The following is a 25,413-nucleotide window of genomic DNA, read 5'->3' on the forward strand; positions in this document are numbered from 1 at the left end:
GTCACACGTCACAGCCGCTCCTGAGAAAGGGTATGTGCACAGGAAGAAACCTCAAAGATACACTTAAATCCTCCCTCTACAGGCTCACACTCTCCAGCTCCACTATCACTGAACCACAACAGTGACCACAGCCCCGTCCTCCTTCTCTGGGCAGTAAATGGTCACATTAGTTAGTAACCTGTCTTTTTTCAAGCGTCTTGTTCACTTTACTTGGATCATTATATATCTTCAACATAGAATTTTACTGTTTCCTCACATTATTGCACACTTTGTAGCAGACCAAAGGAATCTAATTTAAATATACACTGCACTGTATAGTTGCTTCCTGCACATACACATACCCACTCAGGAAGCTGAAAGTATTAAATACCTGGATGTCAGGACAAGAGCTGTATGGCTATAGTATAGAGCTTTAGTGATACATGGAGGAACTGGAGGTACTAGAAGGGTTAGGATGTCTTACTACTTTTACCATTTAAATAATGCAATTTACACCGACTATTTGAAAATTCACTAGTACATTTTCAGGAAAAGATTAAATTTAGATAAAGAAGGAAATCCCTAACTAAAATTATTTTAAATAATTTATACATCTAATCTGTTAGCAATGGTTGTGAAATGGAACTAAAATTTTAACTATGAGTATATGCACTATATGCACACACCCTAACCTGTACCTGAAGTCCCAGGAGCTCATCAATTGAAGTCTCCGGTTCTGTGGGGTTGCTCTCTGTTTGCTTATTAGGTACTTGAGCAATACTGTTGTCGCTGTAATACAGAAAGAAAAATTTTATCATAGTTCTCAATTAGGTGAAAACAATTAAGCATTTTAAACACTCATAGCTTACCTAGTCAGAAATTTATTAATGTTTTCTGCAAGCTTTTCTTGAAGAGATTTATTACTTAAGATTTTTTCTCGTGCGTTTTCAATAACCATTTGCTGGAAAAGATAGTCACTATTAGAAAAAGAATAGGGCAGAGCTTCCAGGAAATGGGAGCGAGGCTAGTTTTAATAAATCTAGGGGCAAACTCAGAAACTGTGGTTCCCTCCATACTTGAATACAGCACTTTACAATTGTTTTCACAAATCCTTTACCAACTTTTCTTTACTGATTACAAAATACAGTTCCAAGCTCTTTCCCTTTTTATACAAGGTTTTAAATATCCTGCCTCTAGTAAAATGCCCTATTGTATTGTATAATCCAGCACCCACAATATATTTACAGTTTTCTGAACATTACATTGTTTCTTACTTGGTGCATTTGTGCATATGATCTATTCTAAATGGACGGCCTCCTACTCATCAATTTTACTACTCTCTGTCCCAAGGCAATTCCCCTGCACAGTGTTATAGAAATACTGTAACACACAAATGCATATGCACACTAAATGTATATACACATTAAATATATATACCCATTTCTCTAAATACCAGTATTTTAAAACTCAGGAATATCTCAAGATGCAAAGCTTGGTAAGGTCACTTACTTTTTCTACTGCAAATGCATTTGGATCCTGGAAATTCCGTATTGTTGAATGAGGACCAGACAAAGTGTTACTTTTCCTTTGAGATTCACTGAAACACATTTTAAAGCTTGTCTTTTAACTAGTATGCAAAACAGACTCAATGATAATTACATATGCAGATATAAATCTTAAGATCATGGAAGAATAGGCGTTTTCCCTCTTCGTGGCAGGAACAAAGGGCAGCAGAACAGAAAAGCATCACTAAGTCTGCATTAATAAGAAGTGAACCTGAGGTCCAGCTTTACCACTTACTATGTGTGGTCTGTAGCAAGGTAGGCTCTGACTCTTTGACCTTCTACTTAATGGGTAAGACCAACTATATTATTAGGTTTATGAAAGAATTGAGTAAAATGAAGTATGTGAAAAGACTTCATATAAAGGCCAAGATTTCTATAAATGTTAGATATTGTTATAGTTTGTTTTACTATTAAAACAATAAAGGAGGTGGAGGTCAGCCATGAATGAGAGACAATCAAGTAAAAACTCAGAAAAATACCCATGACGTGGCAGTTAAATCAAAAAAAGTATTTAAAAACGATTCTTTCTCTTCTGAAATATCCTTCAAACAAGAACAGGCTAAGTACAGAAAGAATTCTGGTCTCAAAAGACTCCCTGAAAAGATTTCTGACTTTAAGACTTTAAATATGTTTTTGTGGAAATGCCCGTATCATTTATATATACTCAAGAAAACCCTTTAGCTAAAAAAAAAAAAAAAAAATCTGAGAAACCACTGATTTTAAGACATATATTTATGTTCTATTACAGAAAAAAGTTTTCCAACTAAACAGTGACTAGCCATTAATTATAAGATACAATCAGATATCAAGGAGGTTAAAATGTGGAAAAAACCCCACATCTTTGAATAGATATAATAGTAAAAAGTCCCAAGAACTGAATCCATTCTTGTTATTTTATTCATAATGTAAATATCCTGGTGTAATTCTTCAATTTTAATGGTTATTAGAAACTCTTCTTTTTAAGGAGGGCACTGGTGAGGATGAGCACTGGGTCTTATATGGAAACCAACTTGACAATAAACTATTAAAAAAAAAAAAAAGAAACTCTTCCTTTTAAAAGGCATTTACCTTTTGCGTCTAGCAGGAGACATTACACTGGCTTGAGTTTTCCTTTCCTGAGGACCAGGGATGATATTTAAAGTGTCTCCAGCTGTATTTCAAGACAAACAAGTATTAAGTCAAGGACATGGAAGAGTTTTCTAAACTTGAATTAATGGAATAAACAGCATCACATAATGATTATATTATATTAAATTCAGTGGGCATACAGTGAATGTTTCACTATGTGCAAGGCAATATAGAATTTATTAGGCTGAGTAATATGTATTATCTGATTTCAGGTTTTACAATAAAGTACAGCACAGTCTCAACAAAACACGGCAGAATGGAGGAACTGTAAGAAGTATAAACTAAGTGTATGCTACAGTGTGTATATACCACAGGTTTTTACCCAGGGATGTAAAATAGGTTGGAGAGCAGATGGAAATGAGGAAGGATGTAACGGATGGCTGCACAGAAGAGAAAGAAAACTTGTCTAAGTGAGAGTGGCATCTGAATTTTAATCCCAACTCTGTTATTAAATAGCTTTGTGCCTCTTACAATCAGGTGTTTCCAACCATTTCAAGTACACAATAAGCAAGCTATACCAGATGATTTCTAAGTGCAACCCTAGCTGTAAGATTCAGAGAAATAGGAAGGATTTTCAACATGTAGAGATGGAGGTAAGCTGGAAGAACATTCCAAATCCTAGGACGAACATTCCAAATCCTAGGACAGACTGGCATGAACAAAGGAGGTGGTCAAATTGACTGTGTATTACTTTTAAAATCTAATATAACACCAGTCTTTTCTGTTAACATAGAGAACAGAGAATTAGAAGAAAGTTCAAGGTTGGAGTTCAGTGAGAATAAAGAATTCTAGATTAAAATGTTTCCAAAGTATAATAACATGCTCACTTTAAGGCAAATTTACCCAAAGTAGTCTGTTCCCATTTATAATCCTTTAGAATTTATAAAGACAGTAGTACATCATTTATTTACACAATCTGATTAAAAACAAAATTCAGAGAACAAAATCTAAACTCACTGGCCATAGTGTCTTGTGACTGTGAGTGGTTAACCACTACGAAATTGGACCTCATGGGAGCTGTAACCTGGCCAGCTGGCCGGACAAGCTGCGTGGCTGTTGAAGGAGTAGTAGTAGTACACTGTCCTGACAGGTACGCTAAAGTCAGCAATTCTGAGTTGACAGGAGCCGCTTGAGATGCGAGCCTTCTCTGCCGTTTGATTTCTGCAATTCCACTTCTTGTTCGGACTGAAACATAGGAGAATTTAAAAAATTAACCCAGTGTCAGAATGCTCCAGCAATTTTAAGAAGCCTAAGTGATAGACATCCTACTGTTTATGAACGTGTTAGATCTACAGATTGAAAAGAGCCCTTGAAAGTAACAACTAAGTTTATATGTTAATTTCATATGAAACAAACTAAATGGGTACAGGTGACTCTTGAACACAGGGATTAGGAGCACCGACCCTTTACACAGATGAAAATCCAAGTATAACTTCTGACTCCCCCAAAACTTAACTACTAATAGCCTACTGTTGACCAGAAGCCTTACCAATAATCAACAGCTGAACACATACTTTGTATATTATTGTAGTCTTACAATAAAGTAACCTTAGAGAAAATACTAAGAAAGTCATTGGAAGAGAAGCTATATTTACATTTCTGTAGTGTATTCACAGAAAAAATAACTATGAATAAGTGGACCCACACAGTTCAAAGGAGTGTGATTCAGGAGTCAATTGTATACACAAAATTTATTTCTTCTGTAATAATCCATACTGATAACACTCTACAAACCAAGAAAAAAAAACCAATGCAATGAGAATTAAAAAGATGTGAATACATGAGTCAATGAGAAAAACAGGGAGTATTTCAAATGTTCTCTTCTACAATAAATATAATTATGATAATAACTATTTTGAAGAGCAGTAGTTTAAACAAAATATACACTTAGCACAAATGTACTGTTAATGAAAAAATGTTCATCTGTCAGTTCTGAGTTTGAACTAATGCTGAACATTATTTATAAAGTTGGATACCTACCTCTCTGATTGGCAACAAACCCTGGGGAACTTTGCATGCTCCTAACAAATAAAACAAAGCAGGGAGATATTAAGATACACCCTAGTTTATTAACAGTCAAATTTGAAGTAAATCAAATTAAAAGACAATAGATCTCTCTCAGATAAAAAAGACAAGCATGTTTCTTTGAGCGGTGACCTATCTTACCTGCTTTAAAATGGTGGCACATTAACATACTCACACACATAGAATTTTAATAATCAAGCATATATCCAACGCAGTAAGAATTCGACTTGACTTTAGGGAGCCTATATATTTAAGAAAGCCATGCATAAAATTTTGTAGTTATTACCTTTTATCACTACAGCGATACCTTCATAAAGAAAATCTTCATTTCACATAGGACTCCATACATAAATACTTCAGAATCCCAAAGTTAATTTCAAAGAATATCCTGCTTTTATCAAATTTATAACTTATAAAACTATTTTGTCCTATGTCTAGCAAGGGAGGACAGCAAACATATAAGAAAATTCACAATATAAGGTGATTCTCCTTTTATTATGAATTGGTTACCCCATCAGAGACACGGCTATCTTCCTGGGAAATTCGTTAAATTAGTCTCTACTAAAATGAGCAGTAAAACTTACTAAATCAAATAAGCATTTTTAATAACACACACACACACCAACCTTGGGGAATACGTGGCTAAGAGTCTTTTATTTTTGTGTAGTATCTTGTCACTAAAATATCCCAATAACTTATCAATATTTATAGGTGTTAATTAAATTGTGAGGGTCTTTCAAGATTATTCGAAAGGACAAAAAAGAGTCAAGAAAGGAGAAATAAAGGTAACACTAACAAATAAGATGTGGTAGAGTTAGACAAAAGCATCTCCACCCATTTCAGCAGTTTAAACTGGGAAGGAAACGAAGCCCCTGCTGAATATATGCTGGGTGTTCCACTGGTAGCTCTGGGAGAAAGGGTAAGAAACTACGGTTTTTACACTCGACTCTAAAGTTAGGTAAGAGATGTTTTAACTGACACCAGTAGGGCATTCCACGGCCATGACCTTGGTCAAAGGTGCCTATTAGTACCATGAGAAAATTCCAAAATTAGAAGATTCCACAAGTAGCATTTTATTTAGGCTTGTTTCTTTACAGGAGAAGAACCAATGAGGCATCAATTCAACATATCAGTTCTTTCCATGAGGAAAGATGCAACTGTGTAAGGAAATTCACACAGGTTGGGATTAGATTTATATTCTAGCCAGAGATCTGCCTCTAAATTGCTATGGGAATTTGGGAAGGTTATTAAACATGTACAAGTCTCAATTTCCTTACTGCTAAACATTTAACTAAACATGTATTTTATTTCAAATTATTCCAATAAAAAACAAAGGAATATCAATTAACCTTTGGAGTAAATTTAAAATTAGATCAGTAATACAGAAGTTCAGTGTGTAGGTTATAAGAAGATTTAAACCTGAAGAGCTTTCTACATGTGTTTGCATCCCTAAATCATCATACATGCTCTGATAAGCTTACTGTACAGCTTTTAATTACCTGATCTGAGAAAGCGTATGGTCTAACTTCTTCCAGAGAGATGACATTATTGCTGGGACGTCATTTGATGTTTCTAGGTAAGGGGAAAAGTTTCTTAATGAGTATGTTTGAAGAAAATCCATCACTCAATCTGGTCACAAAATCAACAAGGAAAACAAACTTTTCTCTCAACTGCTGACATTATGTTAGAAACTAAGAAATAAGCCTATTTTGTAAAATGACCTGCAAAGCTATAAATGAGACTTCCTTCTTTTCTCAAGTCACGGAGTATCAGATGCAATGAGTGGAAATGGACATTTGCAAAGTTTCCGAAGCTTTGTAAGAACAATTTTATATCTTATTTGTATTAAAAAATGACAAACTATTTTATTTACTTTCTTTTGAAGATTAAAAAAATTTTTTTACATAATCTCTACACCCAACGTGGGCTTGAACTCACAACCCCGAGATTGAGAGTCACATGCTCCATTAACTGAGTCAGCCACGGGCGCCCCATTTAAATCTTTTCTATCTGACATCATGTGTCATTTGAAAGTGAATTAAAATAATGTGATTTATACTAAATTTCATAAAGGTTATGCAAACTCGTGTGAGTGTGGAAATTATTTTTGACACAACCAATGTTTTCATGTCCAAATTACTGTGATTGCTCAGCTATCCCTTACTATACTTAAGAGTTACAGGTGAAATTCCTGAGAACTGACTGCTTTTTTTTTTTTAGGATATGCTCTTAAAGCTCACAGCGGTAGGGAGCTTACAGGATGTTTAAAATCTTTACCATATACTTATAAAAAACTCAAGTAAGAGAAAGCTACCCAACATTAAAATGCGATTAAACTTTTGTATCACAATAGCATATTGTTTCTCATGTTATTTACACTCTAAATATTCCTACAAGAGGGGCACCTGGGTGGCTTAGTTGGTCAAGTGTCTGGCTCTTGATTTTGGCTCAGGTCATGATCTCATGGTTTGTGGGATGGAGCCCTGTGTCAGGCTCTGTGCTGGCAGCTCGGAGCTGCTTGGGATTCTCCCTCTCCACCCCCTGTGTCCCTTCCCAGCTCATGTGCACTCTCTCTCAAAATAAATAAATTATTTTTAAAAATATAAATATTCCTGTAAGAATATTTAGGCCTATTACTCTGTAGTTTCTGGGGCTATGATGTTGAAAAAGTTATTTAGCTTGTCATTTCTCAGTTTTCTGATACCTCAAAATGGATCTTAACAATCAACACCTCTTACTGGGTTAGTATAACATATCAAAAGCATCTAGCACAGAGCTGCCTACAGACAAATATTCAATAAATACTAAGCATCTTTCCTTTTTTTACAAGGTTATTGTTTTACGGTAATTCTTGTTAATGTTCTGAGCTTCAAAAATATTAGAGAATAAAATAAACAATTTTAACTTTCCCCTTAAAATAATAGTGTATCTATGACTGCAGCAATGCCTGTTCATCAAGGCAGAGACTTACAGTTAGAGGAGTTTTACTTTTTACAGAAATTATTTTGTTATATTCATTAGCATTCAGATTTTTATAATTTATCAATATAAATGAAAAATATTTAATTAGATATTTCCCAGTAAAACTTATCTGATCATAATGGAGATAACTTTTGTTTTTTGTAAAGTTTTCTTTTGATTTGTAAGAAGCATTAATGTCCTTTAAAATTATTTCTAATTAAAACAATTAGATAGAAAGAATCCCTGACCTTTGAATTCTTACCTTTTGCTTTCATAGCTACATATTCATTCAGAATTGTTGTCAAGTTTTTTCCAAACAAGGACTGAAAAGAAAAAAAAAAAATCAAACATTACAAAAATTGTGCAACACTACCAATAATCTCCCACCATGAAACGTTTTACTATATACGTTATCAAAGACATGGAGTTTTTGATGGGGGTAAAAAACAAGTAATCAACAATAAAGAGTCGCTTAAGTTAGGGGTTGCATCAAATCCTCCACGAGTAGAGAAACTTGCTTGTTTGAGACTTTTTAAAAAAACTTACTTATTTTGAGAGAGACTGTGAGAGTGAGAGCGAGGGAGCAGAGGAGGTAGAGAGAGAGAGAGAGAGGAAGAGAATACCAAGCAGGTTCCGCACTGTTAGTACACACAGCCTGACGTGGAGCTCAAATTGAGGAACCACGAGATCATGACCTGTGCCCAAGTTGGACGCTTAACAGACTGAGCCACAGAGGCACCCCAAGGACCCTGTCTATTTGAATAAGACCCTAAGACTATATATCTTAAGATAGTTCAAAGGCAGAAAAACAGTTCTCAGCTGCAAGGGAGGGATCCAGGCACGTAACTTAAAATTCTAAGGACCCACTCCTAATCTTCCCTTTCTTAAAAAAAAAAAATTTTTTTTTAAATATTTTTGAGAGAGAGAGAGAGATGTGGGTGCACAACAGAGAGTGGGGTAAGGGCAGAGAGAAGACACAGAATCTGAAGCAGGCTCGAGGCTATGAGCTGTCAGCACAGAACCTGGTGTGGAGCTTGAACCCATAAACCGTGAGATCATGACATGAGCCAAAGTTGGTCACGTCACCCAGGTGCTCCACCCCTGTACTCATTCTTAAGCTTATTTGCATAGTCTTTCTCACAGAGAAACCTGGTTCCCATTAACAACAGTTTATTTGTTGAGAACGGCGAATTTAGTAGAACTCAGAGGGATTTAAGGTTCATTCACACTTTTGTGTGAATCAACAGCATTTGTGTTTTACTGCTTAGTAGTATTCCAGTCTATGGCTATACCACAGTTTATCCACTTACTGGCCAAAGGACAGCTTGGTTGTTTGAAGGTTTTTTGGGGGGTGGTTTGCAGTTTCTGATCATCACAGATAAACATTAGTGTGCAGGTTTTTGTGTGAACATGTTTTTCAATTCACCTGGATAAGTATCTGGCTCTATGAGTGCTGGGTCACATGGTGAACGTACTTTTAACTTTGTAAACAATTCCCAATCTGTTTTTCAAAGTGGTTGTATCATTTTACATTCTCATCAGCAATGAACGTGAGTTCCTGCTGCTTTGCACTCTTATTCCTAATGATCTGACAGTTTTTAAATTGCTCTTTAGCCATTCTAAGAGGTATATGTTGGTATCTCCTTAGAGTATTAATTTGCATTTTCCCAATGACAACTGATTTTGAGCATTTTTAAAATTAGCTTATTGCCATCTTTAGATACCTTGCCCTTTAAAATATTTCCTTTTTAAGGTTTTTTTTTTTTTAATGTTTTCTTTTGAAAGAGAGAAAGAATAAGAGCAGGGGAGGGGCAGAGAGAGGGGGAGACACAGAATCTGAGACAGGCTCCATCCAGGCTCTAAGCTGCAAGCACAGACCCCAAAAAGGGGCTCGAACTAACAAACCATGAGATCATGACCTGAGCTGAGGACGCTTAATCTACTGAGCCACCCAGGTACCCCCAAAATAATTTCACACACATACAAAAAATTTAATAGTTTTAAAAAATCTTTTATCACATAATTGATAATGTAAATATTTTTTTCCAACCTATGGTTTGTCATTCTTTGAAGAGTCCACTGTAGAGCAAAATTTTTAAATTTTTAGGAAGTTTAATTTACCAATTTTTCCTTTTTGTCAGTGTCACACCTAAAACTCATCATCAAACCCAACTTAACAAATTTTTTCTCCTAAAAAGTCTTATAGTTCTATGCTGTACATTTGGTCTAATACCAATTTTGGGTAGTCTTTGTATGAGGTATGTGTAGAGGATCTGTTTTTGAATCTGCATGTCTAATAGCTCTATCTCCATTACTGATAAAATTACCATCTCCACTGAATTCCCTTTGTACTTGCCTCACAAATCAGGTCTACACTGGGCTCTATTCTCTTCCACTGATCTAAGTGTCGAATCTTCCCCTAACATCACTCAGTCATGATGCCCAGAACTCATTAGTTAAGTCTTATAATCAAGTAACAGGAGTCTTCTAACTTCTCCTCTTTAAGATCTGTTTGTGCTATTCTAGTTCCTTCACTTTTCCAAGTGAAATTCAGAATTCAGCTTGTTGCTACCTGTAACAATGCTTGTGGGGATTTTAATTGTAATGAATCTATAGATCAAAATGGGGAGAAGTGACATCTTAAAAGAACACCCTATCTTTGGTATTCTCTAGCAGTTATACAAAACTGTCTTCTCAGATTTCCTCCACAGAAAAGCATGTTGTTTGTGACAATTGAAATTAACCTAAGGAGGCATGTTTAAAATAAGTTAGCAGAATATGATGTCAAATAACATAGTTCCAAAGTACACCCACTGTATTCCAAACGATGCTCTGTTGGTCGAGTAATCTTTCTTCTTTTAAATGTTTATTTATTCTTGAGAGACAGAGGCAGAGTACGAGTGGGGGAGGGGAAGAGAGAGAGGGAGACACAGAATCCAAAGTAGGCTCCAGGCTCTGAGTAGCCAGCACAGAGCCCGATGTGAGGCTCAAACTCACGAACTTGTGAGACCATCACCTGAGCTGTAACTGGACACTTAACCGACTGAGCCATCCAGGCGCCTGGATACTACTAGTATTCTAAAACGAAGCGACAACAAGATAACAAAACACCTGTTTTTTATTTGTCTGAAGTAAGCAACCAGATGCAGGAAAAAATGGGTTGCTGCAAGATACCATAGAGCAGGGGGCTTAAATAACAGGCATTTCTTATTCTGGAGGCTGGGGAGTCCAAGGTCAAAGTGCTGGCCAACTTGGTTCTTGGTGAGGGCCACCTTCTGGCTTTTAAACATCTCCTCTGTGCCTATTCCAGGAAAGATAGCTCTCTCTTCCACTTCTTATAATGGCAATAATACACTACAAGGGGCCCAACATCATGACCCAATCTAAACGTAATTAATTCCCAAAGACTCCACCTCCAATTACCATCACACTTGTGATGGGGTTTCAACATATGAGTCTTGAGGGACACAAATATTTTAGTCCAGAGCAGGCAGCAAACAAATGAGCCCCAAGACAAATAGTAGTGGAATTAATTAGAAATGAGAATGTCATTTTGAAACCGATTCTTAGAGGCAAAGTTGTAACTATGTGAAATAAATGTGTGAAAAGAGCTGGCCTTCTTTGGGTCTTTCCTTTCATGCATGAAAGCTATCAAATCTCTACGAACTCCGATAATACTCATGGCTGATTTTAAGACTGTGTTTATAGGGGCGCCTGGGTGGCTTAGTCGGTTGAGCGCCGACTTTCGCTTAGGTCATGATCTTGCGGTTCATGGGTTCGAGCCCCGCGTCGGGCTCTGTGCTGACTGCCAGCTCAGAGCCTGGAGCCTGTTTCAGAGTCTGTGTCTCCCTCTCTCTCTGACCCTCCCTTGCTCACGCTGTCTCTCTCTATCCTAGAAATAAATAAAAATATTTAAAAAAAAAAAAAAAAAAAAGACTGTGTTTATAGTCTCTCATGTTGGTAAATGAGGAAATATTTCCCTTAAGGAACAAATCACTCACCAGTAAGCAGGCTGGGATAAAACCTTCATCTGTACAATGTTCTGCATATTCTTTTAAATTTGAACTTTCCAAAATAAAAGTCTGGCAGGTAGAAGTGAGGTTTTCCTGTTGTAAGTAACCTAAATGAAAAATAGAAGTTTAGGTGATGCCAATGCGTCTATTTTTACCAAAATGCTGTTGAAATGCTAGAGCAGTTTTCTATCACAAATGGACCCTCAGGTGGAATGTGCTGGGATTCTGCAGCCTTGGCCAGAACCACCAGTTTGGGCTGCAGTGCAAAGTAGTCTTCACAGAATAGATGGCTGTATGATGGAGAAAAACTCCAGGTAAATGATAAATTTAAGGTGTGTGAGAAGGAGCAATTAACATAAAGTAATGCTTCCATGAGAATAAAGTAATGATAAACAACAGAATAAGGAAATGATAAATGTTCTTCCACTCCATGAACTTCATAATCACAAGGATCGCAGAGGGTATAAATTAACTTATCAAAAAAAATACATTCTCTCCAAGTTGCTACTTACTTGTACATTTCACTTATTTGCTTAATGGTTTAAGAGAAAAATGAACAGAACACTTTTCAAGAAAGGAAAGAAAGGCACTCCTTTGATTTTTAATTTATGCCTTTAGGGAATCAAAACACTATTTAAACAAGAACTTTAGCATTTACACCTACCCAACATTTACCGAACAATCTTACATGTCGGTGCTTGGTACCTGTACATGTCTTGACTAGCAGCCTATTCTTGTTGTTTTGTTTCTGAGCATTACCAACCATTAAAAACAATACTATAGTACAGAAAGAACACGGGATAAGACAAGTTCTTAAGTGGATAACACTGGCAAGACCAGGTTCTTCTTTTATTTCCATTAAAATAAACACTGTGAATATAGGGGGAAAAATCACTCATATTCTACAGAACTAAGGTAAGGTGCTTCATCTATAAAACATCACACTTGCCTTGACTTGTGGATCAAATCTGGTGAAAGTAATCCCTTGTGTAAAGCCCTTGGATCATGTGGAAAGCCCTTCAATCACTTCCTATAGCTCTCGGTTTAAATTTCTAAACTCTTAGCAATTTCAGCAGGAATGGCAACATAAGGATCTCCAAAAACCCTCTCCACCATAAAAGCAGTGAGAACACTGGCACAAATTATTAAAGGAATAAAGTCAGAAAACTCTGAAAATAATCAGTTTTGGGAGCTCTGAAGAAAAATAGATGAATATCAAGTACAATGAACATTTTGGCACTTTAATTTGCTCTATTCCCATAATCACCTTCCTAGACACTTGAAAGTCAACAGCCTGTAATTACAAACAAACAGCCTAGCAGTCAATGGAGAGGCTGGATATGCTGGAATTTTCCCAAAAACTCATATCCAGAAACTGTCATAATGTGACCTGTGTGAAAATTCCCTGTAAAACTCCACATGCATGGCTGGTCTCTAGGATGAATCCAAATTTACCCAGTACAAAGAACCTTCTTTAAGATGTTTGTTTAAAAATTTTTTTTTTAAATGTTTTATTTTTATTTCTAGGAGGGAGAGAGAGAGAGACAGACAGCGTGAGCAGGGGAGGGTCAGAGAGAGAGGGAGTCACAGACTGAAATAGGCTCCAGGCTCTGAGCTGGCAGTCAGGACAGAGCCCGACGCGGGGCTCGAACCCACGAACCGCGAGATCATGACCCAAGCGAAAGTCGGACGCTTAACCGACTAAGCCACCCAGGCGCCCCTAAGATGTTTGTTTAAAACTATTAGCAGGAACTGCCAAACACTATAGCTGCCTGTGACAGAGAGAATAGGACAAATAAGCTAACCAGAAAAAGTTGAAAGAAAAAAAAAAAGCTGGGGCAGGAGTACATAGCAGGCTATGAAAAGCTAGGATATATTCCTGAGATAGCAGGAGGCCACATGCAACTACAGGGTGACACGCATCCTCAGAATGTATCTGACAAGGCCCCAAGCCCACGCCTCTGGGTGACCTCTACGGAAGCAGGAAGTGAAGGCTAAGGCAGAGTCGTCAATGGCTTAGCTGAATGTTGAACCCTGCCCCAACACACACACACAATCCCTTGGCAAACAAAGGGAGACTGACACCAAGCATTAAAAAAAAAACCCCAAAAAACAAAAAAAGAAAAAAAGTGACCCCCCCCCCCAAAAAAAAAACCCCAAAGTACTTTCGTGGCTCAATCGATTAAGCATCTGACTTGGGCTTAGGTCATGATTTCACAACTTGTGAGTTCGAGCTGTGTTCGAGCTTGTTGTGATGACCGCTCAGAGCCTGGAGCCTGCTTCAATTTCTGTGCATCTCTCTCTCTCTCTGCTCCTCCCCTGCTCATGCATTCTCTCTCTCGCTCAAAAATAAACATGAAAAAAGTGAAAATAAAAAAATGAAAAATCATTATCCAATCAGAAAATAAATTCAAAGAATACAGACTTTTAAAGAATTAGCTCAGGCAGCAGTTCACAGGCACTACTGAAGCAATAAAGAACAGTAACAAAGAGAGTCTGATTACAAAAGCTGTCATTTTATACTACTTAAAATGTCAAGTTTTCAACAAAAAATTATGAAACCTGCAGTGAAACAAGAAAGTATGCCTCACATACAAGGGGAAGTAAAAGTAGTCAATAGACATCATCCCTAAGGAAACCAAGGCATTGTAGTTAAAACTTCTAAAAAGTCAGCTATTTTAAGTTCAGAGAATTAAAGAAAACTATTCATAAATACCTAAAAAATTATGAGAGCAAAGTTTCATCAAACAGAAGTAAGACAGAAATTCTACAAAAAGCAAAAACAAAAACCAAGCAGAAATTCTAGAGTTGAAAAGTAGAACTAAAATGAGAAATTCCCTACAGGGGGCGCTGAACAGCAAATTTGAGGCAGATGAAAAAACCTGAACACAGGTGACCCTGAAACACAGATCAAATGATGTGTATCCAGCAAAAGGAACAAAAACAAAAAGTATCACAAAACGTGAAGAGTCCCTGAGAGCTGAGGGGCACCATCAGTTGTGCCAACACACATCATCAAAGTCCCAAGAGAGGAGAGACAGAACAGAGCAGAAAGACTATTTAAAGAAATAATGTCCAAATAGTGAACATCCAAAATTTTTGGAAAACACATTAATCTATTTATCCAGGAGCTCAATAAACTCCAAGTAGGATAAACTGAAAGAAATCCATACCTAGACACAGCATAATCCAACTGTCAAAACACAAAGAGAGAATCCTGAAAGCAGAAACAGCTCATCACATACAAGGGATCCTCAATAGGATTAACCGCTTTTTTTCTCATTAAAAGCCATCGCAGCCAAAGGCAGGGAGATGACATATACAAAGTGCTAACAACAAAAACAGTCAACCAAGACCAGCAAAACTCCTTCAAATTGGACAAATTAAGGTATTTCCAGATTAAACAAAACAAAACCTAGACACACTTGTTGCTAGCAGGCGCTCCCTATAAGAAATATTAAAGGAAGTCCTAGGGGCGTCTTGGTGATATAGTTGAGCATCTGACTCTTGATTTTGGCTGAGGTCATGATCCTCAGATTGTGAAACTGAGCCCCACGTCAGGCTCCACGCAGAGTGTGGAGCTTGTTTAAGATTCATTCTCTCTCTCTTTCTCTGTCTCTGTCTCTCTCAGGATGCCTGGATGGCTCAATTAGTTAAGCATTCGACCTCAGCTCTGGAGGTCATGATCTTGCAGTCTGTGAGTTCCAGCCCTGGACTGGGCTCTGTGCTTCAGACCCCGTCTCACTTTCTCTCTGCCCCTCACCCACTCACTCTCCCTCTTTAAGAGATAAACATTTAAAAATAAATAAATAATGGATTACAATAAAAGGATAGAAAAAGATATACCATTCATACAGTAAGAGCTGGAGGGGCTACAATCTATCAGACAAATTAAGACAAACATTGTTAGTAGAGGCAAAGATAGTGAAAAAACATTCAATCATTCAAAAGATATTACAAATACATATGTATGTAATAACTAAAGACCCCCAAACACAAAGTAGACACAGAAGTGCTACAAGAACTAGACAATTAAACAAAGAAGTTATAGGGGCGCCTGGGTGGCTCAGTTGGTTAAGCGTCCGACTTCAGCTCAGGTCATGATCTCGCGGTTTGTGGGTTTGAGCCCCATGTCGGTTCTGTGCTGGCAGCTCAGAGCCTGGAGCCTATTTCAGATTCTGTGTCTCCCTCTCTCTCTGCTCCTCCCCTGCTCATACTCTGTCTCAAAAATAAACTATAAAAAATAAGTAAATAAGTTATACTCTTCAATAATATCTCACTTTCAATAATGAATAGACAACTAGAGAGTTCAATAAGGAAACAGATTTAAACACTATAAATCAACTAGACCTCACATTTGTAGTGTACTACACCCAACAACAGCTGAATACACATTCTTCTCCAGTGTATGTGAACATCTTCCAGGATAAGCTATGTATTAGGACATATAATAAATTATAAAAAGATAGATACTATACAGAGGATGTTCTCTGACCATAATAGAATGAAAGGAGAAATCAATAATAAGAAATTCACAAATAGGCAGAAATTATTTAAGTTTTTAATGTTTATTTTTGAGAAAAAGAGAGAGAGAACTTGCATGAGGGGGAGGCACAAAGAGAGAAGGAGATACAGAATCCGAGGCAGGCTCCAGGCTCTGAGCTGTCAGCACAGGGCCCAGACGTTGGGCTCGAACCCTCGAACTGCGAGATCGTGACCTGAGCTGAAGTCAGACGCTCAACCGACTGAGCCACCCAGGTGACCCACAAATATTCAGAAATTAAACAACACTCTCCTAAATAACCAAGAGGTCAAAAAGAAAACAAAAGGAAAGTAGACAATAATCTGAGATAAGCGAAAACAAAAATGCAACATTCTAAAACACTATACAGCTACAGCAGGGCTTAGTGGCATATTTATATCTCTAAATACTTGTTTTTTTTTTTTTTTAAGTAGGCTTCATGTCCAGCCCAGGGCCCAATGTGAGTATTGAACTCATGACCCTGATATCAAGACCTGAGCTTATATCAAGAGTCAGATGCTGGGTCAACTGAGCCACATAGGCGTCCCAGTAAATACCTGTATGTGAAAGATAAAACATGTTGGGTGCCTGAGGTGGCTCAGTCAGTTGAGCATCCGACTCCTAATTTTGGCTTGGGTCATGATCTCATGTTTTGAGGGTTTGACCCTTGTGTCAAGCTCTGCGCTGACAGTCTGGAGCCTGCTTGGGATTTTCTCTCTCCCTCTGTCTCTGCCCCTCCTGCACATACTCTTCTCAAAATACATAAAAACTTAAAAAATATCTCAAGCCTATCCTTCCATTTTATAAACTAGAAAAAGAGCAAACGAAACACAAAAGGACACAGAAGGAAGAAAATAGTAAAGAAAAAAATGAAACAGTAACAAGAGACAAATCTATGAAACTAAAAAGTTGATTCTCCGAAAAGACTAACAAAAATCAACAAATCTTTAGTGAGACTGACAAAAAAGACTTAAATTTCTAAATCCAGAGAAGAGAGTACATTACTACTAGCCTTACAGAAATAAACTGGATTATAAAGGGATACAATGAACAGTTGCATGTACTATGAAGAATTTAGACAGCAGGTAAAACAGATACTTCTTACAGAGACATTAAAGCAACTCAAGGAAGAGAAAATTTGAACAGACCTAAAACAAGTAAAGAGATTTAACTGTAGTAAAGAATCTTTCCACAAAGAAAAGCCTAGCATCAAATGGCCTCGTTGGTGAATTCTATCAAACACTGAAAAAATTTTTGCCAACTTTAAAAAAAATATAAAATAGAGAGCTTTCCCATTTCCACTGCTAGTGCTAGTAATAATCTGACAATAAAACCAGACAATGACATCATAGGAAAACCGCACACCAATATCCCTCATGAGAAAGCAGATGTAACAATTCTCAACAAAATACTAACAAAATAAATCTAGTAACATTAAAAATGATTATATACCATGACAATTACAATTTTGCCAGAAATACAAGACTGGTTCAATAAAACAAAAATAAATCAATGTTAACACACTAAAAGTATCTAGTAGCCAAGTACACCATATGTTAATAAAGGACAAAACCATGTTATCATCTCAACTGATACAGAAAAACCATGACAAATTTCAATATCTTTTCATGATAAAAATATTAGGAATATAAGGGAATTTCTTCAACATGATAAAGCTATCTATGAAAATCCCACAGCTAACATATCACATATCAAAGGTGAAAGAGTCAAAGCGTCCCCTATAAGATCAGGGACAGGGGGTGCCTGGCTGGCTCAGTTAATTAAGCGTCCGACTTCAGCTCAGGTCATGATCTCACGGTTCCTGGGTTAGAGGCCTGCGTTGGGCTCTGTGCTGACAGCCAGGTCAGAGCCTGGATGGAGCCTGCTTCAAATTCTGTATCTCCCTCTCTCTCTGACCCTCCCCTGCTCACGCTCTCTCTCTCAGAAAACAAAAAACATTAAAAAAAAAAAAAAACCCAACAACAAGATCAGGGACAGGATGATGCCTGCTCTTGCCATTTCTCTGCAACACTGTACTAGAAGTTCTAACTTGGGCAATTAGGAAAGAAAATAAAATAAAAAGCATCCAGATTGGAAAGGAAAAAAACCAAATATCCCCATTTGCAGATGACATGATGTCCTAAATAAAAAGGAATCCATGTACACACAGAAAAACTATTACACTCAATAAATGACTTCAGTAAGGCTACAGTAATTTTAAATATACAAAACTTAACTGCATTTCTATATACTTAAAATGAACAATGAATTTCAAAAATGAAATAAAAATTTCATTTACAAGAGCATCAAGAAGAATAAAACGCAGGAAATAAGTTTAGCAAAAGAAGTAAACGATTATATCAGAAACTAAAATACCAGTGAAAAGATATTAAAGACTAAATAAATGGAAAGATACCTCTTGTTCATGGTTTAGAATTATTATTATTCAGATGTCAATACTCTCAGACTCAACATAAACTCTATCAAAATCTTAGCTGCCTTTTGTGCAGAAATCCACAAATTGATCCTAACATCCATAGACAAGTCCAAGAGACACAGTAGTCAAAACAATCTCCAAAATGAAATAGCTAGAGAGCTATGATAAATAGGGAAAAGTACCCATTTGTAAACACACTACTATGCAGTAATAATCAAGGTGATATGACACACAGGCAGAAGGACAGACACATATAGACGGTGGGACAGAAGTAACAGTCCGGACATTTATGGTCAGCTGATTTTCAAAAACAGTTCCAAGTCAACTCACTGGGGGGAAATATTAGTCTTTTCAACAACTGGTGCTGGGAGAACTGGATACCCACATGCAAAAGAATGAAGCTGGACCCTTATACCTCACACCAAGTACAAAAATTAACTAAAAATAGATAAAAGACGTAAGCATAAGAGCAAAAACTATAAAAAGTCTTAGAACAAAACAGAGGTGCCAATCTTTTTGACATCAGATTAGGTAACAATTTCTTAGATATGACATTTTTTTTTTTTTTTACAAATAGTTTATTGTCAAATTAGTTTCTACATAACACTCAGTGCTCATCCCCAAAGTGCCCTCCTTCATGCCCATCCCCCCCTCCCCCCCACATCCATCAGTCCTCAGTTTTTGTCAGCATTCAAGAGTCTCTCATGGTTTGCCTCTCTCCCTTTCCCCCACCATTTCCGCCCTTCTTCTCCCCCTTGGTCCTCCGTCAAGTTCCTCCTAATCCTCCTATACGTGCAAACATATGGTATTTGTCCTTCTCTGCCTGACTTATTTCGCTCAGCATAACACCCTCAAGGTCCATCCATGTTGCTACACATGGCCAGATTTCATTGTTTCTCATTGCCATGTAGTATTCCATGGTATAGATAAACCACATCTTCTTGATCCATTCATCTGTTGATGGACACTTAGGCTCTTTCCATGTTTTAGCTATTGTGGAGAGTGCTGCTATGAACATTGGGGTACATGTGCTCCTATGCCTCAGCATTTCTGTATCCCTTGGGTAAATTCCTAGCAGTGCTATTGCTGGGTCATAAGGGAGTTTAGATATGACATTTAAAGAAAAAGCAACCAAAGAAAAAATTAGATAAAATGAATTTCACCAAAATTAAAAACAATGTGTGCTTTCAAGTAAAACGACAATGGACAAAATGGAAGAAAATATTTGCAACTCATCTACCTGATAAGGAAATAGAATCCAGAATTTATAAAGAAACCATTAAGCATGTGAGAGGCCCAACTTCATTAGTAATTAGGAAAATATAAAATCAAAATTACAGTATGTATCAATTCGTACTACTAGGATAGCCAGAATTACGACAGTAGTGAATATTGGCAAAGATGTGATCAAACTGGAAACCTCATACATCGCTGGTAGGAACGTAAAATGGCACAAAATCATTAGAAAGTCACTTGTGAAGTTCTCAGAAATATTAAACACACAATTACCATATGACCAAGTGATTCCACTCTTAGGTATGTATCTAAGAGAACTGAAATAGTATGTCCAAACAAGTCTTGTACATAAGTGTTTACAACATTTTTCTTAATATCCAGAAAGTGGAAACAACTGAAATGTCCATCAATGAATGGACATGTGGAATATCCATACAATGGAAGGGTTATTCAGCCATGTAAAGTAAGTACTTCAACTTGCTACAACATGGATGAATCTCGAAAACATTACATTCGAGAAGTCAGATACAAAAGTTCACAAAAAGTTTATTGTCTATAGTAAAACCCTGGACTGCTAGTAACTTGTTCTGCAAGGGTTCTGCAAGAGCAGCGAACATTTCTAATACAAAGCTTTAACTTGATAAACCAGCGATGTGATATCTTGCAATACGAGTAATACGCGACACTGAAAGTCACATGATCACAACTGAGTCAATGGTTCTTGAAATTTACTTTGAAATACAAGTGCTTTGGTTTACAAGCATGTTTCCGGAATGAATTCTGCTCAACAAACCAAGGTTTTGCTAGAATTCCATTTACATAAAATGTCCAGAATAGGCAAACCCACAGAGACAAAAGATTAGTGGTTGCTACAGGATGGGAGAAGGGAGCAAGTGGGAGCGACTTATTAACAGGTTTGGGGTTTCTTCCTGGGATGATGGAAACATTCTGGAATGAACACAGTGGTGATGGTTGCACATCACTGTGCATATACTGAAAACCACTGAATTTCCACACTGTGGTACATGAATCTCAGAGTAAAAAAGTAATCCTAAATTCTTAATGTGTTATATGAAGCTCTACTTGTTTTCCATCCTAATTTTCTTCTTTTGACTTGTGTCATTCCATCTCTCAGACTAGCTGGTCTTTTAATTGTGCAAATTCATGTATGTTCTGATATCAAGGCCATTGTAGATACCATTGCTGTTGCTTGGGCAGCGTATCTTTTCTTAGTCTAGCTAATTCCAACTCTAGGTCTAGGGTAACTACCACTTACATTCTTTTTTGGTACAATATTTGTAGTAGACTGATCTCAGTGCTGGTACAATACTCAAGTATTTAACTTCCAATGCAATTATTTAGGTGTCTTCCAACTTCCAAATTGCAAGGTTCTACTCTTCTCACCTGGAACTGTATCTTTACCCAGGCTCTCTAAGTCAAAAAACTAAAGAGACTGCCTTTGAAGTCATTATATATGAAGGTTATAAAAAGAAAAAGCAAGAAAATGGTCATCCTATTTTAGGAAATGCCCTAGCTGGGATGTGGGAACCAACTCACCACTTTCTACTTACAGGTGATGAATCAGTTTTCCAACCTTTTGTTAACTAATGCTACACAAATAAATATACAAATAAAAAACCAAAGATACTGTCATTTAGAGTATGGGAAGACATTTAGAAAACAGAAGAAATATTTTACCTCATACATTACTACTTCAGTATCTCCATCACTGAAGATGTAATATCACCTCAAATATGAAAATATGAAAGGAGATCAAGGATAAATTGCTATTTTCCTTCCTTTTTTATTTTTTACAAATAAACAACTCAATATAAACCCATATAATTCTACAGCCAGCTGAAAAGAAATCATTTTTATGATGGTTTGCATTTTAAGTTACATTATTTGTAGTAAGTCACCTGCTACTAGGATTTCATGAACACAGGAACTTAAAATATGTTGAGAAGCACTGGAGTCACTCAGAATCAGGGCAGGTGGACCTTTTTATATGCCTCAAAATTTAAACTGAAGATAAACAATTTCTTTTCACAGTAGAGTTCCAAAAGTACTATTCACTCCAGATGTATTCATAACCACTTGAGACTTCTAACAGGTGGTGGTGTGAAATCTAATTCCTGAAAGTGGGTGTGCTTTTCTGCAGCTCAAACATTCTCAAAAAGAACATAGCCTGAAGGGGATGAAAACTGGTACAGAGGTGGCAAGGATACAAAAAAATACCACTTTTCATGCATAAGTCACAGATATACATACAATATATAGTGTATTTGTGACGTTAAAATATTATTTGGAGACTGGGGGGTAAAAGTCTAACAATACCCCTTAAGAGCATGATAATAAAGTAAGGTTGAGAAACACCACCCTAGACACAATGTAGTAAGAGAAGTAACTTTTCTCAGAATAATATGGCCACTTGTGGTAGCACATGTTGGCCAAGGAATGATCCCACATCAGTCAGTTTATGGCTTATCCTAAGACATTACGCTTCAGTATACACTTGAGAAAAGGCTGTTAAAAGGCTACATTACTTCTAAAAATGTTCAAAAATTACAATGCATCTTAAAATAGCACTAAGAAACTTATCTTCGGCTCTTAAAAACATGCCCAACTTTGGGCAATCTAGAGTTCCCATTTTAAATTAGATCTGATGTGTTCTGCTTCACTTTTTAAAAATTAAAACAGAGAGCTAAAGTTAATAAACCAGTAGTAGAGACAAAATGGAATACTAAAATAATCTTTAAGAATGTAGGAAAAAATGGGACATTTTTTGGTTGGAAACAAATGAGACAAACAGAAAACAAATAGTGAGATAGATTTAAACTCAATTTAGCAATCCTTTTTGGCATTCAAATGAAATGAAACATGTCCACACAAAAACTTGTAAGCAAGGTTATAAACATTTTTTAAGTTTGTATAAGCTATATAAAACTCAAATATCCATCAAATGAATACAGCATACACACAGTATGTATACTGTTTATACATATATAATACATACTGTATATGTAGCATGCACATATACAATAAAATACAGCAAAAAAAGGGGGGACAGGCTAGATTTACAGGTAGCTTTCTTTGGAGTAGGGTATGTTGAAAAATTGAACGAGTTCCTGAATAAATGGATAAATAAAAGAATGGATGGATAAATGAACAAATGAATAAAAATATATGATCAAGGACGGTCTCCTTTAGATTATTTTGGCTTTTGAAAGAAAAGCAGTTTATAGCATATATACCCTCTTGGGACCTCGCTTTCTACCACTGTATCATAGAGCAAGCAGTTGCTACATAGAAAAGCAATTGCTTTTTTGGGCCCTTGAGAAGATCAAATAGGATGTGAATAAAATATGTGGTGCCTGGGTGCCTCATCTGGTTAAACTCTTGATAGCAGCTCAGGCTGTAAGACTTGTATTGGACTTGGTACTGACAGTGCTGAGCCTGCTTGGGATTCTCATTCTCCCTCCCTCTCTCTGCCACTCTCCCAAATAAAGACAAAAAAAAAAAAAAAAAAAAAAAAAAAAAAAAAAAAAAAAAAAAAAAAAAGATGAGAATAAAATACTTACGATGGCCCATAATCATAGTAAACAACAGTGATGTTTAATGCTATGATGCATGTGTGCAGGGGTATGGGTAGCTAAATCCTGAAAATTCAGACAGAATGGCTTACTTTATTTTATAGCCTGGTTTCTATCTGGTAGCATTATTATCAGTTTACCAGAGAGGGAAAGGAGACTTTTCAGCATCTTCCACATAACCCATTTTCTCATGTGTAGGCTTGATTATGTGCCTGTATAGACAATTTATGCATTTTCCCAACTCTCATAATTTGAGTTACTAGACATGACCACAGGATTAACAGTTTATATTTAAAGTGTGCCTAGGGATTCTGTTAGTTCCTTTTGGTTTCTGCTCAAACTTAACAGATTATCAGAATTAGTATTTATGATTTCTGCCAGCTTCAAATATTTACAGATGCTTTCATTTTTAGATCCTTTTGACATTCCAACAGATTTAAACTCTGAGATAAATATTCCTTTGGGGGCTTTTATTTTGTTCTGATAGGAAAAACTACCAGAAGAATGTGATTTAAAACTGATTTCTAAATGAGATATCCTCTAGCAATCCCAATATCTGAAACGGTCATTATTCCACTGCAAAGTACACTTTACCCCTGGGATTGTCCTCTAAAAGAAAATTAACAGGTAGCTGCCTACATCAAAGCCCATTAAGTCATTAGGTGCCCCTTCAGTATGTGAGCTTTATTCTTGCTGCTGGGCTGCAGGGCACTAGGAACTCTCCCAGAGACACTGATGAGAGCCTCCTGTATGCAAATCTCTTTATCCAGGAAACACAGAATTTCGAATTTAGACCTGAGATGGACCTTGGCCTTCTTCAATTTGAGGAATAGCAACTGGGCACAGAAGACATTAAATGGTTTTTCCAAGATCTTTATCTGGTTACATAAAGAGTTAGGAAAAAACCCAAATACCCATAGCATCCTAAAATCCCAGAGCCCGAGTGGTCCTGAAGGTGGGGTCAATTATTCTAGACTGATGTGATGTGGACAGTGGAATGAGAATACCAATCTGGGTTGATGACTGCCTCAGATGAAGTAAAAAAGGATTCTTCAGGAGTGCCTGGCTGACTTAGCCGGTAGAATATACGACTCGATCTTGGGTTGTTTAGTGCCATGTTGGGTATAGAGATTAAAATTAAAATCTTAAAGGGAAAAAAACACCAATTCTTTAAAAACAAAACAAAAACCATGCCCAACATTGGGCAATCTAGATTAGACATTTTAGATTAGACTTGATGTAGTTTGCTGTACTTTTGTCCTAGGAGTTTCAAAACGACGTGGTGATGTATTGAGTGACTACTTCAAAATTTATGTACACACACACATACATACACAAAACCAGTTATTTGCTTACTAAAAGCTTATTTATCTTCATTCAGTATTAGATTGTAACCAGTTCTCTATTAGAATAACAGTAGAAGTTTTAGGTGTAAATATTCCAAATCTCAAATGTTACAATGAAAATACAAAACAGGGATCAAAGGATCTCTCATTAAAATACAAATAATTACTCTTCAATTAACATTATTTTTCCTTTACTCCTAAAAACAGCTTTTTGTAAACTTACTGTCAAAGATGTACAAAAGGTAAGAAAACATGCCTGAGTTTCCCTTTTTCTCAATATTGTCTTCTGCCTGCTATTCAGTGGAGGTAGTAATGAATAACAAAACAGACCAAAGGGGAAAGATAACTGGAAAAGAGAAGTAAGGATAATATCCTAATTATACCTAGAGCATTAACATTTTAGGAACTGAATGCCAAGAGTGAACCTCTTTTATTCTATTTATGGAGAAAGAAAGAAAGGTGCCTGATGAAGAAGAAAGCAAGAGGTCTCAAAACCCCCTACTTGAAAATATATCCTTCACATATATTTTTTTTTAATTAAAAAAAAAAAGTTTTATTTCTGAGAGAGAGAGAGAGAGAGAGAGAGAGAGACAGTGTGAGCAGGAGAG

The 25,413-nt window shown here is 36.6% G+C and overlaps 1 protein-coding gene across 2 annotated transcripts in view; it reads right to left on the reverse strand.

The window, feature by feature from the left end:
- Positions 1–25,413, reverse strand: part of LOC120229887 (protein NPAT) — a 49,711-nt gene that overhangs the window by 20,036 nt on the left and 4,262 nt on the right. For both annotated transcript variants that reach the window (XM_039229205.1, XM_039229204.1), the window contains exons 2-10: positions 11,660–11,778; positions 7,921–7,981; positions 6,197–6,269; positions 4,653–4,693; positions 3,630–3,857; positions 2,613–2,694; positions 1,489–1,576; positions 849–940; positions 678–768 (exon numbers count right to left, since the gene is read on the reverse strand). In XM_039229205.1, the coding sequence (XP_039085136.1) occupies positions 678–768; positions 849–940; positions 1,489–1,576; positions 2,613–2,694; positions 3,630–3,857; positions 4,653–4,693; positions 6,197–6,269; positions 7,921–7,981; positions 11,660–11,778 (875 nt within the window). The remainder of the gene's footprint in view (positions 1–677; positions 769–848; positions 941–1,488; positions 1,577–2,612; positions 2,695–3,629; positions 3,858–4,652; positions 4,694–6,196; positions 6,270–7,920; positions 7,982–11,659; positions 11,779–25,413) is intronic.

The sequence above is a fragment of the Hyaena hyaena genome, unplaced genomic scaffold, assembly GCF_003009895.1.
Source record: "Hyaena hyaena isolate Hyena2069 unplaced genomic scaffold, ASM300989v1 scaffold_36, whole genome shotgun sequence".
Classification (NCBI taxonomy): domain Eukaryota; kingdom Metazoa; phylum Chordata; class Mammalia; order Carnivora; family Hyaenidae; genus Hyaena; species Hyaena hyaena.